The 20,486-nt window shown below is 25.9% G+C and overlaps 1 protein-coding gene across 36 annotated transcripts in view; it reads right to left on the bottom strand.

Annotated features, from left to right (window-relative positions):
* The window catches only part of LOC133327669 (sodium channel protein para), a 140,463-nt gene that overhangs the window by 59,176 nt on the left and 60,801 nt on the right, over window positions 1-20,486 (bottom strand). For 21 of the 36 annotated variants that reach the window (XM_061536194.1, XM_061536193.1, XM_061536198.1 and 18 more), the window contains 7 exons: window positions 14,212-14,392; window positions 13,781-14,010; window positions 12,535-12,634; window positions 12,407-12,475; window positions 4,674-4,951; window positions 4,430-4,603; window positions 2,607-2,769 (listed from right to left, as the gene is read on the bottom strand). In XM_061536194.1, coding sequence (XP_061392178.1) covers window positions 2,607-2,769; window positions 4,430-4,603; window positions 4,674-4,951; window positions 12,407-12,475; window positions 12,535-12,634; window positions 13,781-14,010; window positions 14,212-14,392 — 1,195 coding nt within the window. Of the gene's footprint in view, window positions 1-2,606; window positions 2,770-4,090; window positions 4,254-4,429; window positions 4,604-4,673; window positions 4,952-12,406; window positions 12,476-12,534; window positions 12,635-13,780; window positions 14,011-14,211; window positions 14,393-20,486 lie in introns of all 36 variants that reach the window. The other 15 variants (XM_061536195.1, XM_061536196.1, XM_061536201.1 and 12 more) reach the window with 2 other exon arrangements.

Genomic DNA, 20,486 nt, shown 5'->3' with positions numbered 1-20,486 from the left:
TTGCTTGGAGAGAGGGTGTGTGTGTATGTATGTTGTGTGAGTAAGTGTTTGAAATTTGTATTCCAATTTTTTTTATTTGGTAAATTTTTTTTTTGATAATTTTGTAAAAGGAATAAATTATCTAAAATGAATTAACATTCACATAATTTATCTCAAGTATAAGATACAAAATTTTCATATAAATTCCAAATTTCACAGTAATTTATTTTAGATAATTATTTTTTTTTAATTTCTTAAATGTCATATAAGTTATCTACAATCTCAGGTAAATTATATGAAGTAACAGATACAATTTTTTTTCGATTGTGTAAATATTCATAGTTTGAGAGTAATTTATAATTCGCCATAATTTATTTAAAATTTCTTAAACTAAAAAAAAAATTAGATAAATCTTTCAGATAAGTTATCTCATGTATCAGATATTTTTTTTTTTTAATAAAATTTTAAAACTTTCTAGATAAATTTGTTTTTGATTACAAATGTCAGATAAATTATCTCAAATTTAGTAACCTATTGAAATTTTTATCATTTAAATTTGCCATAAAAAATTATCTTTATTTTCTGATTTTTTTTGTCAAATAAATTTGTCACTATCTATACCTTCTGAGACTAATTTTTTTATTTATTTTTTACAACCTTAGATAAGTTATCTACAACTTCAGATAAATTATCTCAAGAATCAGTTACTCATTTTTTGTATAAAATGCCTATAATTTATAATTTCTGAGCCATTTGGAAATTTGAGATAATTATTAAAAAATTCTAAAACTAAAAAAAATTAGATAAATCATCCAGATAATTTTTTTACCTCAATTTGCCATTATCTATACCTTCTGAGTCTATCTAGGGGTTATGATAGTTCATTAAAAAATTCATAAACTTCAGATAAATTATCTACAACTTCGTATAGATTATCTACACCTTCAGATAATTTATCTACAACTTCAGATAAAATATTTTTTCATTTAAATTTTGTCATTTTTATATTTTAAAACTTTTGATAAATTATCTAGAAACTCAGATAAATTATCTCAAATATCAGATAATTTATATCATAAAAATTAACTAAAACTTTAAATTATCTGAAAAAAGATAAATTATCTACAACTTAAATGATCATAGATATATTATCTGACATGTCAGATAATAATTTTTAAAATATATATGTCTATAATTGATCAAATATTGAAAAATATCTTATCTATAAAAATTATCTGAGATAAAAAATTTTCTATAGATAATTATCTAGGTTTAGAAAAGCTAGGAATAAAAATATAAAAAAGATAAAAATATTAATATCGGAATGTGAAATAATTTATTTGTGGTAGATAAAAAATACATTATCTGGAATTTATCTAAAGGCTGTATAATTAGAGTTTCCCATAATTTATTAAATTTTATTGCAATAATTGATCGAATATTGACACATATCTTTTGTACCGACATTTATCTGAGTAAAAATTTATCTAAAATTATCTAAGGATTATCTGATAAAAAAATAAAAAATATTGAAAAATATATATATTTTTTAATAAAACATGATAATATTGAAATAAAAATTATCTGCTATAGATAAATTATCTATAATTTATCTGAAGGATTAAAATTGACATTAAAAACTTTATTGATTTATATGTCTAAAAAATCAAATATTAATAAATATTTTATCTATAGATAATTTATCTGAGACAAACATTATCTAACAATTATCTGTTGAAATATCTGGCAAATATTATAAAATATTTCAAAAAATTATATTATTTAATAAAAACCTCGATATTAGAATTATTAACAAATTTATATTTTGTAATAAATTAAAATTTATCTGATTTATATGTGTAATATTAAGTTGGCTTCTATGTATATTATTTATAAAATATATTTATCTATAGAAAAATTATCTGAGATAAAAATTATCTAACAATTATCTATGGTTGAAATATCCAGCAAATATTAAAAAATATTAAAAAATCATTTAATAAAAAAATTATGTTAAATTTTGAAAAAAATTATCTGTTGTAGATAAATTATCTGCAGTTTATCAAAGTATGTAGAATAAAGTTGATTTATGAATAAATAATAAAATGTTGCAAAATATATTATGTTAGACTATATATTATCTATTATCTAATGTTGAATTTTTGGGAAATATTTATAAAATTAAAAAAAAACTTTATTGTTTAATAAAAAAATTCTATAGATAAATTATCTGAGATAAAAATTATCTAAAGATTAGAATTTGGGTCTTACTAATGTAGCATTCCTTTATAGTGTTTCCTGATCTGTTTTTTGTGTCTTGTTTTTGTTTTTCTTGATTTTGAGTTTGTGGATGATTTGAAAACTTAGATGAGATGAAACTATAAATTAGCATAGATAAATTTTTATCTTTTTTTGTAATTTAAATAAAACTAAGACAATTAACACAACACATAAATTAACAAAAAAGATACTAAGTTATGACAATGGATCAGATTTTCTTTCTCAAATTAAAATTCTAGACTTCATGCCTTTTGAAAATCTGATCCATATTTTTTTATTTCTCACCCCTCCCTAGTTTACGATGCAATTTGTTTTTTTGTTTTGTATCCATTTTCGATCATACTTACCAATATAATTCTTTCCGAACAGTTGCATTCCCATTACGGCAAAGATGAAGATGATAATGCAAAGTACAAATGTTAGATTACCCAATGCACCCATTGTCCGGCCCATAATCGATATGAGTAAATTCAGGGTGGGCCATGATTTTGCCAATTTGAATACACGAAGCTGTTCATCGGGTTGATTTTTTTTTTTTTTTTTGGTAATGATTATTTTTTTGTTTCGGTTGAGGGGGAAGTATGTAATGGTGTGGGTGTTCGATTGGTTTTGTAAAAAAAAAATTGAATTTGCATTGTTGTTGTTGTATTTTTTGTTTTTGGTTATATAAAAGCCGGGCAAAGCGTAGGAAAAAAATTGTACATAAAAAATATATAGGAAAAAAATTAGATTTGATTAATTTTTGTAATACAAGAATTTTGGTTTGATTTTTTTGTTTTGGGATTTATCTAAGGTTTGGAGATCTGATATTATGGTCTGAGATAAAAATCAGAATTGTCATAGCTTCCATACATATAACTAAACAAAGTTTGGAGAGTGAACAAAATTGAAGCTTTGTTTTTTTCCAGCTAGGATTTGATTACGATATTGGGTTTCGGTTTTTGAATTTTTTTAATTAAAAAAAAAATTTTTAATAATTTTTTTTAATTAAAAAAAATTTTTTTTAAATTAAAAAAAATAATTTTTTTAAATTAAAAAATTAATAATTTTTTTAAATTAAAAAATTAATAATTTTTTTAAATTAAAAAAATAATAATTTTTTTTAAATAAAAAAATTAATTTTTTTAAAATAAAAAATTTTTTTTTTTAAATTAAAAAATTAATAATTTTTTTAAATTAAAAAATTAATAATTTTTTTAAATTAAAAAATTAATAATTTTTTTAAATTAAAAAATTAATAATTTTTTTTAAAAATTAATAATTTTTTAAAATAATTTGTTTAAATTAAAAAATTAATAATTTGTTTAAATTAAAAAATTAATAATTTTTTTAAATTAAAAAATTAATAATTTTTTTTTAAAAAATTAAAAAATTAATAATTTTTTTAAATTAAAAAATTAATAATTTTTTTAAATAAAAAATTAATAATTTTTTTAAATTAAAAAATTAATAATTTTTTTTTAAATTAAAAAAAATAATTTTTTTTAATAATTTTTTTTTTTAATTATTTTTTTTTATTTTAATTTTTTTTAAAAAAAAAATAATTTTTTTTAAAAATTTATAACTTTTTTTAATTTAAATTTTATTTTTTTTTTTTTAATTAAAAAAAAATATTTTATTTAAAAAAAAGTTACGTGCCAAAAAGCTTTGTTATTTTTTGTTAAGAAAAAATATTTTATAAAAAAGTGTATTGAATTTAAAAAAATGTGTTTTTTGTTTTTTGTAAATTCAAAAAAGAGTTAGGCATTTAAGGAAAAATTGGTGGCTATAAGTTGTTGTTGTAATATTTTGTTTTTGTAATTTTTGTATGGCATAGCTTGTCCTCTAATACCTGTGTAATTTTTGCCAAACAATTGCATGCCCATGACGGCAAATATGAAGATAATAATACACAAGACGAAAGTCAGATTGCCCAGGGCGCCCACTGTGCGACCCATAATCGAGATCAGTAAATTCAGTGTGGGCCATGATTTGGCCAATTTGAAAACACGTAGCTGGAAGTTGTGTCATTTTTAATTAAATTCAAAATTAAAAAATTTAAAAAAAATTCTGATTTTTTTGTAGAAAAAAATTATATATTTTTTCGAAACCTTGACTTCGTGAGGGTCCTACAAGAAACAGTTAGAGGGGGAAACGGCAAATAAGTGCTCAAGATATACAATTGACTTACCAAACGAAAACTTCTTAACACCGACAGGCCCTGGACACCCTCCAGGCCCAATTCCAGCAATGACAAGGCCACAATTATGAAATCGAAAATGTTCCAGCCCTCTTGGAAATAGTATTTCGGGCTCATGGCCATTAGTTTCATGCTGGCCTCAATGGCAAAGGTGGCGGTGAAGAACTAAAGGAAGATATATTATTATTATTCATGTACTTCTTTATACTCCCCTCCCTTCCTCTCCCATACTTACATAATTACCACTCTTCAACACCTTCTCCAATTCCGGATTCATATCGTGATGATCCATCGCCATAAACATTGTATTGACCACAATACACAGGGTAATGAAGAGCTCCACAAACGGATCGAAGACAATAAACGATACCCATTCCTGAAATTTTAACCACACCCAACAACAGTCCCAGACACAAAAGATTTCGATGCCTTTCAGGATATATTCGAGGGCAATATCCTTAAATGTGGGACCATCTTCGTCATCGTCCTCTGTGGGAAAATAGTAAACGGAGACTGAATCGTACAAATTGGGCATTAGTTGATTTTGACATACTTTGACTCTGCCAGTTTTTGGTATTGGGATTTTAGATTTTTCGGAAATTTTTCAAATTTCTAATTTAAAATTCGGTTTTTAATTTCAAATGCAAACATCAATTAAATTAATCTCTGTTACGATTTTTTACTAATTTAACAAGAACACAAGAGAGAGAGAGAGGGCGAGCGAGAGAGGCAAAACACATTGACGGAAATTACAATTATTTACTTAAAAGAGAGAGAGGATGTCCCTTTCTCTCTGGGGAACACACTCGAACGCAAAACACATTTCACATCATTTGTTTTTACTTTTTTTATGGTCAAGAGGGCCATGACATTTTTACAAACAAATTTTTCTAACTAAGAATCAAAACTAAGACTCAACACCCAAACAATTCTAAGGCTAAATAGTTTTTTTCTAACACAGATTTTGAAATGAAGGGACATACAGAGAGAGCGAGAGAGTTAACTATCTACGAAATGTTTTCTAAAGAAAAAAATAGAATGTTTAAGAGGAAACTTTTTTCCAGAAACTTTACTGAAATATTCTAAAACATTTTCAAATATGATGTAAACATTTAATCTCTATTTTCAATATCGAAGAATAAATCTCAATGAATAAATCCACGGTTTCAAAATCGACTATTTTGTTCTACAAATATCGTTTAAATATTCAAGGAGAGGATTATCTGGGACATATTGACAATTATCTGAGTGATAATAATCATTATCTGAGAGATAATTGTTGTTATCTAAGATATAATGGTCATTTATCTAAGAGATAATGGTCATTATCTGTGGGATAATGGTCAAATCATTATCAAGGAGATAATAATCTTTATCTGAGAGATAATATTCATTATCTGGGAGAAAATATTCATTATCTGTGAGCTAATGGTCATTATCTGGGAGAAAATATTCATTATCTGTGAGATAATGGTCCTTATCTGTGAGAAAATGGTCTTTATCTGACAGATAATGGTCAATATCTGTGATATAAATGTATTATCTTTGAGATAATGGTCATTATCTGTAAGATAATGGTCATTATCTGTAAGATAATGATCATTTTTTGAGAAATGATGGTCATTATCTGTGAGATAATGGTCGTTATCTGAGAGATTTTTGTCATTATCTGTGAGGTAATGGTCGTTATCTGTCAGATAATGGACTTTGTGGACATTATCTCTGAGATAATGGCAATTATCTGTAAGATAATGGCCATTACCTGCGAGATAATGGACATTATCTGTGAGATAATGGCCATTATCTGTGAAAAAATGATCATTACCTGTCAGATAATGGCAATTTTTTCAGCAAATTGTCATTATCTGCAAGATAATGTTCATTATCTGTGAAATAATGACTATAAATTATCATTACCTCAAAAATAATGACCATAAGTGATAATCATCTCAAAGATAACGGCCATAAGCGATCATTATATTAAAAAAATAAACGCCATAAGTGATTATTATCGCAAAGATAATGTCCATACATGACCATTATCTCAAAGATAATGGTCATATATGATCATTACCTCAAAGATAATGGCCATAAGTGATCATTATCTCATAGCTAATGTTCTCATAGATAATATTCGTTAATAGATAATGAATATTATCTATTAGATAATGAATATTATCTATTAGATAATTTATATTATCTATCAGATAATGTATATTATCTATTAGATAATGAATATTATCTATTAGATAATGTATTATCGCATAGATAATGTTCGTTATCTATTTGATAATGTATTATCGCATAGATAAAGTTCATTATCTCATAGATAATATTAATTATGTATCAAATAATATACATTATCTCATAGATAATGTTTATTATTTTTCATAAATAATCTTCATTATCTATTAGATTATGCTCGTTATCTCATGGATAATCTTCATTATCTCATAGATAATATTCATTATCTCATAGATAATGTGCATTATCTCATAGATAATGTTCATTATCTCATAGATAGTGTCCATTATCTTATAGATAATGTTCATTATCTCATAGATAATATTAATTATCTCATAGATAATTTTTATTATCTTAGATAATGTTCATTATCTTATAGATAATGCTCATTATCTCATAGATAATGCTCATTATCTCATAAAAAAAATTTATTTGGTTGCAGATAATTGCTCTCAAATATTTAAATAAGGATTTATCTAGTTGTAAATATAATTATCTAACACGTAAAATTATCTATGAGATTATTGACAAACGATTAACTACAGATTCTCAATAAAATACAAATACTATGTACCCAAGATAAATTCAGATAAACTATTCTAAGTGGCGAATTTCGAATATAATATTCTAGGGAATTATCTCAGATATTATCTTCATCAGATAAATTGCTAAAAACAAATAATTTCAAAATGAAATTCTAAGATTAGACCTTCAGAGATAAAGATTGTTTGACTGTGGGAAAAATAAGAGATAAGAATATGAACTATGAGATTTCTCTCTGAAAAGAGAGAGAGAGACAGAGAGAATTTATATCAGCATCGGACAGAGGCTACTCCTCTAGGACGTCTTAGATATAAGGTTTTCTTTCGACTCTGTTTAATATCTGTGTTCAATTCAGTTTAGGATTCAATTACTGAACTTCAGGTTTGATCGAAACTTCATTCAGAGAGAAGAGATAAAAGATAGAATAAAGCTCTCATGAGAGTTCAGGGAATTCGCTTTTAATGAGAAAATAATTCCCGAAATTGAATTTAGGGGTGGGGCGTTCACTATTTGAATTTTTAAAGGTGGCATTAATTTTGAAACATTTGAGACCTTTTTCTAATCTCTGAGGAAATTTATTTCAATTTTTAACCTAAAAAATATATGGCATCTAATATTTACTCTTCTAAAAATAAGGTTTCTAGTTTTTAAATTCATATTAGACTCATTTTATTTCTATAAAGCTTTACAAAAGCTCTACAAGCTGTTAATCAATTAAGTGTTTAAAAAAAAATTTACATTTATTAGCTTTTATTTTTTTGTTTTTAAAATTTTTATTTTAAAAATCTTTATTTAAAAAAATTGGGGAAAAGGGCTGGACAAAGGCATGCTTTCAAGGCAAAACTGGCATTTTTTAAAGAACAAATTTTATTTAAAAAAAAATCAATTTTAATTTTAGTAAAAAAATGGCTACTTAAAAAGATATTCATGCAACTAAGACAAACTACTGGAATTTTTTTAAACTAACATTAATTTGTTTTATTAAAAAAACAGGAGATTTTAAGGCAATTTAATTTAAAATTTTAAATTATAATAAAAATTAACGGAACTAAAACTTTTTTAATTTCTAAAAATTATAAAAAAATAATATTGAAATTGGTACGATTTTTTTGGTATGGCAATGAGTTCACAAAAAAAAGTAAGAAATTAAAAACTTAAAAAAATATTATGAAGCTTTTGGATAAGGCTTTTACTGAGTAGTGAATTGGGAGATGATAAAAAAGCTTTTGGCCAGCTTTTGTTTTGTTTGAGTAGTAGTAGAGGGTGGGTGTTTTTGTTCTTTAAGAGGGTGGTTTATGAGGCTGTTACTTTGTTGTTGTAGCTGTAAAAGTAGTAGCTTTTTTGCTGTTGTTGTTGTGTTTTTTAGGTGATCTTCAATATGAAATATTGGAACTAGCTGCTGGTTTTGTATTATTTTTGTTTAGAATTGTTGAACTGCTAAAAAGCTTGTTTGGTGCAGTTAAAAAAAGCTTTTAAATGATTTACTTTTTGCTGAGCTGTTTTGTATTGGTTTTGAAAGTAACTACTTTATTGTAAAGTTTTGAAATTGATTTTGAGTTTAAGGTAGTTTTAGGAGTTACGTGATAGATAGTAAGTATGTGAGTAGATGTGTTTTGTTGTTGTTTTATGGAAAAAGTTTTATCAATTGTTTAAAGGTTTTATTTTTTTTTTTTTTTTTGTTTTAGAAAGAAACCAAAAATTAGTTTTCTTTTTTTATTTTGTTATTATTTGTCATCCAAATAAGTTTTTTTTTTAAAGATAGGCATCACCGTTTAAGGCAAAAAATGGACGAGTCAAAGAAGTCATTTTTTTTAAATATAAAAAAGGGATATATATTTTTTTGTAATTAGGAAAGAAATAAATAAAGTTAAAAATAGTTATTAAAGGCTTTGTTAAGTTTTTTTGTTGTTGTTTTTAAATAGGGAAAAAGATAAATTATAAATATAAAAAAGAATATACAATAGAATAGAAAGTTTAAGTGGAAAATTAAATAAAAACAAAAATATTTAAAAATTAGTTTTGATTTTTCATTTCAAGTTGTGGAATTAAAAAAGTTATTTGGAAAGGGGGCAAAAACATGCCGAAATTTACAAGAAACCAAAAAATAACACTGTGTGAAAATGGGGCAAAAATTTTCATAAAAAAAAAATCAATCGAAGCCATATTTAACTTCTATAAATTTCGTAATTTTTTACTCAAATTTTTATAAAATAAATAAAAATTCCCGAAAAAAAATCCCCAATACGATTAAAATTACATAACTTCAATATTTTACAACATTTAGCTATTTAATACATTTTTTACAAGTTTTTGACATTTACGACATTATAAATTTTTGGTCGAAAATGTAAAAAAAATTCCTACAATACAATAAATTTTAAATAAAAATTAAATTTTGTAAATTTTTCAATTTTCTACATATTATACAGTTTTGTGACACTTACGAAATATCAAATTTTTGGCCCAAAAAATTTTAAATTACCCAAAATTGTTGTATTATTCAAACATATACCTACAATCCCTTTCTGAATAATATAAAATAACAATTTGGTAGTTTTTGACATTTTCTACAAGTTTGTGACATTTACGACATATCAAATTTTTGGTCCAAAATTGTTTAAAAATTGCCAAAATTCCAACTCGATTAATATAAAGTTGTAATTAGGAAGATTTTGATGTTTCATACATATTATACAAGTTTGTGACATTTACGACACATCAAATTCTTTGTCCAAAATATCTAAAAAATTACCCAAATTCCTATATAATTTATATAACGTTGTAATTAGGAAGATTTTAATGTTTTATACACTTCATAAAGGTTTGTGACATTTACGACATCACAAATTTTTGGCCCAAAAAATCTAAAAAATATGACTTAATTACCCCAGTTATCCTTATATATTCCCACGATACGATTTCAAACATATATGTTTAATATTTTGTAGTTTTATACGGATTATACAGGTTTTTTGACATTTACGACATATCAAATTTTTAGTCAAAAATGCAGAAAAAGTACTCAAATTCGCTTAGTGTAAATATTAACATAATAATTTGAAAATTTTGTAGGTTTATACACTTTTTACAGGTTTTCGACATTTACGACATTCTCAATTGTTTGGTCAAAAAAATCCAGAAAATTATCCTAATTGCCGTAAATATCCCTAAAAATTCCTACAATAACATTTTTAAACATATGGACTTAATGTCTTGAAGTTTTATACATATTATACATGTTTGCGACTTTTACGACATACATTTTTAGTTCGAAAATTCCAGAAATTTATCCATAATTCCTTAAGATACATTTTTAATGAAAACTTTCACAATTTTCGAGTTTTTTACATATTTTACAAGCTTGTGACATTTACTACGATTAAAGTTTTCGGCCCAAAAATCTAGAAAATGTCTCCAATATTCGTACTATTCCTTAAAAATACCTACATCACAATTTCATCAATATAAAATGATTGCTATGAGGATTTTTACATATTTTACAGGTTTTTGACATTTACGACAGTGAAATTTTTTAGTCCAAAAATTCTAAAAATAATAACTCAAATATATATATATATATATATATTCCGGAAATTTGCCTACAATGATATTTTAGATGTATACAAATAATATTTTGAAGTTTTTGACATTTTATACATGTTTGTGACATTTACGACATATGACACTTTCGGTCGAAAAAATCTAAAAAATATATAATGTCCTGTACTTTTCATATAACGGCAAAATTTGGAAACAATAAACAGCTCATATGTGGCTATATAGCACAATCAGAAGGGTTTTATTGAAATATTTTGCATATATCCCAGCAAACATTTTGGGGAAAAAATCACAATTTTAATTTTTTCAAAAACTTTTGTAGGTTTTTCGAAAAATTGCTTCTGTAAAGTTCTTAAAGCAACTTCTAAATGTGTTCATAGCTAATTCTTACACATAACCCAGCAAACATTTTTCAAAAAAATTAATTTTATAATTTTTTTTAATTGTTTTCTTATTTTTTGTTAGATTTTTGCAGCTATCAATGCATTTGCATTTTGAAAATATTGATTTTTTGCAGTTTTACAAGTTTTATACAGGTTTTTGACATTTGCGACGTTTACGACATGCACCCAATTTAAGATGTCTTGAAGTAAAAAATGTTCTGGAGACTGTATAAGACTCATAGAAGGTAATAAAACCTATCTTCATTGCAAATTATTCACCCATTACCCAACAAACATTTTTGGAAAAAATTTCATAATTTTGAATTTTTGATTTTTTGTAAAATTCACACAGTGTTATTTTTTGTTATTGGAGATGCTAAATTTTTCTTCTTGTTCTTTTTTACAATTTCAAATCATTTTATTGAAAGTGTGATTTTCTTTAACTAAATAAAAAAATTTCAAAAAGATAAAAATAAAATATTTTTTTCAAAACTCATTCATAATGCATAAAATTTATATAGAAATGAAAATTAAAATTGATGCAAATTTTTTGTTGTTGTAGTAACAATTTTTTTTTGGGGGGATAGAATTGTTTAAGGTTATTTTTGAACAAGCAATATGAAGTTTTGAAAAACAAATAAAATTTATATACACATTCCAATGCTTTTGTTTAATTTTTTTTAAATATTCATGTCATAACAACGAATTTTTTGGTATACAAACATAAAAAAATTATTCAATATTTTTTAGCAATTTTATTTTTAAAATAAAAAATTAGAACATTCATTTTCATTAAAGGGGGGGAGGAAGAAAATCAACGCAAATTAGTATTTACAACACACAGACCAATTTTTAGGCTAAACAAAATTTTTGTTTTTCGAAATTCTTATAAGGGCAAATTCCGATAGATAGTTATTTTTTTAGTTTTGAATGATATTAATTAACATTTAGTTTTTTTTTGTTATTGTATTTACAACATAAAGTAGGGACATTTATTTTGAAAGAAAATTAAAAAAAAAAAAAATTAAAAAAATAAAAATATTTAAAATGAATTTTTTTTTAAATTATGAATGGAGATTTGGGTTTAAAAAAAATTATACACATTCAATCAAACAAATAAAGCAGGGGATTTTGTAACAAAAAATTTTTCAAAATAAAAATTTAAAAAATATTTTATTTTTTTATTATAAAACAAAAACACATTTAGCATACAATAACAAACTATTCAAACAATGCTTACCACCTCGTTCACTAGCACGACTATGCCGACCAGCGGCTTGTTCAATGATATCATTTAAGACCATAACATCTGTAAGCAACCAAATCAATCATGATTCAAGATCCGAAAATAATTTGAGTCATACTCACCTTTCATGTCTACCACTGTTTGAGTTTGGACGGGCTCGATAAAAGGATTGTCGTGGTGTTTTATTTTGCCAGCTTCGTCTGTATAGTCCTGACCCATTTCCTATAAAAAAATCCAATTGTTTTAAAATAATTTGTTTATAAACAAAAAATATAAATTTTTATAAAATAAAAAATTATTAAAAAAATATTATTTTAAAAATTCATTTAAATCGGACGAAAATATATTTGGGAGCTATATGGAAATTTAAACCGATTTTCACGAAACTTAGCACACATCATTATATACTCAGTTCAGAGCCCTATGCCAAATTTCGTGCATATAGAAAAATATTTAGGGACATTAGCGCACCATTTACCGTAAATCGGACCAAAATATATATTTGAGCTATATCTAAATCTTAACCGATTTTCACGAAACTTAGCACATATCATTCTAGACTCAATTTAGTACGCTATGCCAAATTTCGTGCAAATCGAAAGATATATAGGGACTTTGGTGCATCATTTACCTTAAATCGGACGAAAATATATATGGGAGCTATATCTAAATCTGAACCGATTTGCACGAAACTTAGCACACATCATTATAGACTCAATTCAGAACCCTATGCCAAATTTTGTGCAAATCGAAAGATATATAGGGACATTAAATCGGACGAAAATATATATAGGAGCTATATCTAAATCTTAACCGATTTTCCCGAAATTTAGATCAAATCATTCTGGACATAATTCAGTACTCTATACCAAATTTCGTGCAAATCGAAAGATATTTAGGGACATTGGTGCACCATTTACCTTATATCGGACGAAAATATATATGGGAGCTATATCTAAATCTGAACCGATTTGCACGAAATTTAGCACACATCATTCTATTCCTAATTCAGTACGCTATGCCAAATTTCGTGCAAATCGAAATATATATAGGGACTTTGGTGCACCATTTACCTTAAATCGGACGAAATTATATATGGAAACTATATCTAAATCTGAACCGATTTTTCCCAATTTCAATAGGGTTCGTCCTTGGGCCAAATAAGTGACCTATGCCAAATTTCATCTAAATCGGATAATAAATGCGATCTGTACTTTGTTTACAATTTAACATCAACAGATGGGCAGACGGACTGACATACATAAATCGACTCAGAAAAAGATTCTAGGCAAATTCTCAACATTTTTAATAATTTCTTTTATAAAAAGTAATTTTAAAAAACCAAAAAAATTGATTTTTTTCACATACATAATCCCTTTGTTCCTTGTGATTGGCATCGGGATAACCGCCGCCGCCAGCCGTACTACTACCACCATTGGTTGCAGCACCGATTGATTGATTGCGTGTATTGCGACTGCGCAATTTACTCTCTTTGGTCATTGTGCTGGCACCCATGGCCGCCATGCCACCCAATAAATCACCATGTGATGTATACGAGATTCTTGATTGATGCGAGGTATATGAAGAATGTCTAGAACCTGGAAACAAAAAAAAATATATTAATTTTTAAAATAAAAATAATTCAAATTCCGAAAAAATACCTCAAAATTCAAAAAAAAAATGTGAAAGATTTTTTTTTAATTTAAAAAAATAATAATAATTTTAAAATCGGAAATTTAAGGTCATTTTTTTTTTGTAAAACCCCTTTCTATAGGCTTCATCATAGGCCTCCGACTTACCTAAATTACAATAGTATGCTGGCACTATAATGGCACCATTCTCTTCGGACATTGGTGTTACGGCATTCGAATCATCGGCATAGGGCAAATGCTGCTGGGCATCCTGATATGTTTGCAGTACCAATGGCTTGCGATCGCTACCTGGTATACCAAAACGGCCACGCCCATTTCGTATTGTGTACTGCAGGTGGGTGGATGGAGGTTGAGATTTTTTATGATTGATTGAAGTTTTCGTTAGTAGAGGCTTTTATTCAAGATTTGAGTTTTTTTATTTTTTACAGAGAGAGAGTTAGAGAGAGACACACACACACACATTTAGGGTTGATGGTAGTGGTGGTTTGGTGATGATTGGTTGGTTGGTGGTGGTGAAAAATGGTGAAGTGGTGAAAAAAATATTATGATGATTTACAAACAAATTTGTTAGTTGTTATAAAACAAAAGGAATAAATATATTTAATTTTTAATTTTTAATAGGGTTTTGCTTATATACAAAAATTGTTTATTAAATAATTATTTTTTTTCGTTTGAAAAATTATTTTTTTTATATTATTTTTTTATGAAAGTCAAAGTTTGGTTATTTTTTTTTTCGTTTAAAAAATATATTTTTTTTATTTTTTTTTAAGTCAAAGTTAGGTTAGGGTCTTGGTAGGGGAGAGGTAAAGTAAGAGGGGGAAGTGGTGGGTGGGGATTTTTAAGGTGAAAAATTAAAAATGTAAAAAATTATAAAAGAAATTATAATTAAAGTTGTATAACAGTTATACAATGTATAACAGTTACATAATGTACAACTGTTATACCATGTATAACAGTTATACCATGTATAACAGTTATACCATGTATAACAGTTATACCATGTATAACAGTTATACCAATATTAAATTTGAATTTTCCTATAGAAAAATACAGGTATGTGAGGACTCCTGAGAAATGATAATTAAATTGGTATAACAGTTACACAATGTATAACAGTTACATAATGTATAACAGTTACAACATCTATAACAGTTACACCAAGTATAACAGTTATACCAACATTATTGTTAAATTGGTATAACAGTTACACAATGTATGACAGTTACATAATCTATAAAAGTGCATAACAGTTATACCAACATTATTTTTAAAATTGGTATATCAGTTACATAATGTATAACAGTTACACCACGTATAACAGTTATAACAACATTATTTTTGAAATTGGTATAAAAGTTCCACAATGTATAACAGTTACACAATTTATAACAGTTACACCGTGTATAACAGTTACACAATGTATACCAGTTACACCATGTATAACAGTTATATCAACATTAATTTTGTATGTCCTGTATAAAAATACAGGTATGTTAGGACTCCTGAGTGTTAGATAATTAATGGCACATCAAATGTTTAAAAAAGAGTACAGCTGTTAGATGGACACGTTTAGAGAGAGAGAGAGAGCGAGCGAGAGTATGTATGTATATGTGTGAGTCAGTATGAGTATAAAACAAATAATAAATTATAATATTAAACATGAAAACATAAAATACCATTGACAACATATAACAGATAGACAGACAGAGAGTGAGTGAGAGAGATAATCTGAGAAATTATTTGGTTATGAGGACATGGACAAAGAGTGTGACAAAGAGAGAAAGAGAGAGTGATATTTGGAAGATGGGGATTTCGACACTAACTGTTATAGAGATTTTATTTTATATCACATCATAGGATTTATATATGAAATATTTATTAATATAATAATTTTTAATGATCTCAAAAGAGAGTGCAAGAGAATGTGTTGTTTTTTTATGATGACATGGACAAAGAGAGATATTTGGAATATCGACACTAACTGTTATACAGATTTTATTTTATATCACATCATAGAATTAATATATGAGATATTTATTAATATAATAATATTTAATGATCTCAAAAGAGAGTGCAAGAGAATGTGTTTGTTTTTTTTTCGAGAGTATAACACTTAAAGAGCAAATTTATTATAATAATAAAAATATATCAGAGAGGGAGACTGAGAGAGAGAGTGGGGTTTACATTATCAAGAGAGAGATTGTATTACACTTAAATATTTATATATGAAAATATTGATTTTAAAATTAGATTTCAAAATAAAAAATAAATAAAATATATATCACAGACACAAATATATATGTATATTACTCTCTTACACATACACATGAAATGATATATTTAATATGGACATATTAAGGGGAAATTAATTGGATATTGGGAATATTTTTATATTTTTTAAAATATTTTACCAAACAACCCATAATTTTTTTTTACGTAGTATATATTTATATGGAGTATATATATATATATAGTATATCTATATATTTTCCATTATCATATAAAAATTATATAGGCAATAATAATCATCATATATATATTTTCAATGCTGATTAATGTAATGAATGCTTTGATTATATGTAAAAAAATTATGAAAATGTAAAACTAAAAAATATATATATTTAATTTTTATATATAAAAAATAAAAAAAATTAAAATGCAAATGCTAATGGGTGATATACACTATGGAACAAATACATATGTACAACAACATACAAATGGCTTTGATGAGATACAAACAATATTTTGTTTCTCTATTTAAAAAAAATCAGAAATTTTTAGATGAACGATTGGAATTAAAATGCTTTTATGATAGATAATTTTAGTTTACACATTTCGAAAGAATAATACTTTCTAGTTTCCAATATTTCCCATGAAAATTTTCCTTACTTTTTTCGATAAAATTCTAAATATTCTTAGAGGAACGAGTGGAATTGAAACATTTTAGATATTTGCAGATACATCTAGTTTACATATTTGGAAATCATGACACTTACTTGTCTACAAAAATCCAATGTATTTTTCCTTATTTTTTGAAAAAATATCAAGATTTCTTTTAGAGGAACAAGTGGAATTGAAATGCTCTGAATTATCACAGATAATTCTGCCTTACACATTTCAAAAGAATTATGCTCTCTTGTTTCCAATTTTTTCTATGAAATTTTCCTTAGTTTTTTTCTTTAAAAATCGATTTTTTTCAGAGGAACGATTGGAATTGAAACATTATAGATTTTTGCAGATAAATCTAGTTTACATATTGGGAAATCATGACACTTACTTGTCTAAAAAAATCCAATGTATTTTTCCTTATTTTTTTTTGAATAAAAATCAAAAATGTTTTTAGAGGAACAAGTGGAATTGAAATGCTCTGAATTATCACAAATAATTCTAGCTTACGCATTTTGAAAGAATAATAATTTCTTGTTTCCTACTGTTTTTGAAATTTTCCTTATTTTTTTCTTTAAAAATCAATTTTTTCAGAGGAACGAATGGAATTGAAACATTCTAGATTTTTGCAGATAAATCTAGTTTGCATATTTGGAAATCATGACACTTACTTGTCTAAAAAAATCCAATGTATTTTCCCTTACTTTTTGAATAAAAATCAAGATTTCTTTTAGAGGAACGAGTGGAATTGAAATGCTCTGAATTATCACAGATAATTCTGCCTTACCCATTTCGAAAGCATAATACTTTCTTGTTTCCAATTTTTTCATACAAATTTTCCTTACTTTTTTCTGCAAAAATCAAAATATTCATAGAGGAACGAGTGGAATTGAAATATTCTAGATTTTTGCCCATAATTGTAACTTACTTATTTTGAGAGAATAACATTTCGTAGTTGCGACAATTTGTAATGAATTTTTCCCTTGATGTTTTTATATAAAAATCAAAATTTTCTTAGAGGAACGAATGGAATTGAAATTTCAAATGGTCTATATGTCATAATATTATGTGTATGCAAAGAGAAAAATTTATATTTTTTATAAGAAATGATCCAAAGTTGCTTGTTAGCAATAATTTTTGTCTTTTAAACTATAATGAAACAGAGAAACGAATAGAATTGGAACACTGTTCCTTTGTACATGTCAATAAATGTAATTCAGTCACAATTCTGTTGAATTTCTTAATCAGAATATGCTTTAAAATAAATGAAAAACGTTCCCGATTTCTTGAAAACACAAAAAACCGGAGGAACGAGCGGAATTGAAACGCTTATTGACAGGAGGAACAAGTGGAATAGAAATTCAACATTTTGCCTATTTGTATGTCAACATTTTGTATGTCGAAAGAAAACTATGTCCTTATACAGAATATGATTCAAGTTTGCTTGCAGTCATTTTCCTATTTAAATTTGTAGTGAAACAGAGGAACGAGTGGAATTGGGACACTATTTTATTGTCAAAAAATCTAGTTCAATGACAATTCTGTTAATTTTCATAATCCGAATATGCTTTCAAATTGTTGAAATCGTTTTCCGTTTTCTTGAAAAATGAACTATTGTGAGGAACGAGCGGAATTGAAACCCTTATTGATAGTCTATACTATCAAAACAGAGGATTTTTGAAAGAGAATAGAATTTTTTACAATATTTAATGGAAATTATTTAATGAAATAATAATAGTTTTCGGAAAAAACGTATGAGGAACAATTGGAATTGAAACGCAAAAATGTACCTATGTGACAATAGTGTAGGTATGCATAAAGAAAAATATATCCTTATACAGAATATTACCTAAAGTAGTTTGCTGCAATATTTTTGGGCTTCTATATTTTTATGAAACAGAGGAACGAGTGGGATTGATACACTATTTGTTGGCATACATCGTCAAATGAAATACTGATCTAAAGAGAACTGACTTACAATGTATCCTTATACAGAATATTACCTAAAGTAGTTTGCTGCAATATTTTTGGGCTTCTATATTGTTATGAAACAGAGGAACGAGTGGGATTGAGACACTATTTGTTGGCATACATCCTCAAATGAAATACTGATCTAAAGGTAACTGTCTTACAATTCAAAATTCAATACAATATATTTAAAATCGATTTCCATTCTTTTAAAAACTTTAAAATAGAGAGGAACGAGTGGAATTGAAATACTTGTACATGACTTACAACATCGAGTAAAATGCATTTTAGAAGAGAATTGATGTGTAACATAGAATTTGGTGCAATGGAGTCATTTAATGATTATTAAAATCTTAAAATACAGAGGAACGAGTGGAATTGAAATACTTAGAAGGTATTTACAGTATCAAAAATGACGCCGTTTCAAAGGGAATTGCTTTTTCGAACAGAATTTGAGGAAAATAATCAATTTGAATCATAATATTGTCGTGGAACAATTGGAATTGAAACGCAAAAATGTACGTATGTGACAATGTATGCATAAAGAAAAATATATCCTTATACAGAATATGACCTAAAGTTGTTTTGCTGCAATATTTTTGGGCTTCTATATTGTTATGAAACAGAGGAACGAGTGGAATTGAGACAATAATTGTTGGCACAAATCGTCAAATGAAATGCTGATCTAAAGAGAACTATTTTACGATTCAAAATACAATTGTGTTAGTACACATCATTGAATGAAATACTGACCTAAAGAAAACGATAATGCAATTCAGAATGTGATTCAAAGTGCTTCAAATCGATTTCCATTTCAATAAAAGCTTTAAAATACAGGGGAACGAGCGGAATTGAATGACTTGGAGATGATTTACAATACCGAGTGAAATGCCTTTTAGAAGAGAATTGATGTGTGAAACAGTGTTTGATGCAATGGAGACATTTAGTGATTATTAAAATTTGTAAAATACAGAGGAACGAGTGGAATTGAAACACTTAAAGAGTATTTACAATATCAAAAAGGACGCCATTAGAAGGGGATTGATTTTTGTAAACGAATTTGAGGAAACTTAGTCATTTAAATCGTAATATTGTCGGGGAACGAGTGGAATTGAAACACAAAATTTGTGTAGAATATATGTTTTAATACATTATTTAATTTATGTAATCAAGCGCAACGAATATGTATGTATATCAGAATATGTTACAAAACTGGGGAAATTTTTTCAATTCTCTTCAAAATCTTAAAAGTATAGAGGAACGAGCGGAATTGAAAAACTTAGCGGCCATTAATAATATCAAATGATATGTATTTATAAAGATAATTGTTTTATCTAACAGAATTTGCAAGGCAATCAAGTCATTTTAAATGTTATATTGTCAGGGAACGAGTGGAAATGAAACACTAAATTTTGTAGAATATATTTTTATATCATTTTTTTTTTTTGATTAACGCAATCAAGCTTAACGAAAAAAAATTATTATGGAATGCTTTTGGTGAATTTGACACATAGTGGTGAATTTGCGAAATACGAAATATGGTGAATATGGTGTGGTATGTACGAATA

This window comes from Musca vetustissima, unplaced genomic scaffold (genome assembly GCF_032173495.1).
Source record: "Musca vetustissima isolate MV318-11 ecotype Yass unplaced genomic scaffold, APGP_CSIRO_Mvet_v1 utg16637, whole genome shotgun sequence".
In the NCBI taxonomy this organism is placed as follows: domain Eukaryota; kingdom Metazoa; phylum Arthropoda; class Insecta; order Diptera; family Muscidae; genus Musca; species Musca vetustissima.
This window is presented reverse-complemented; position numbering and strand designations above follow the sequence as displayed.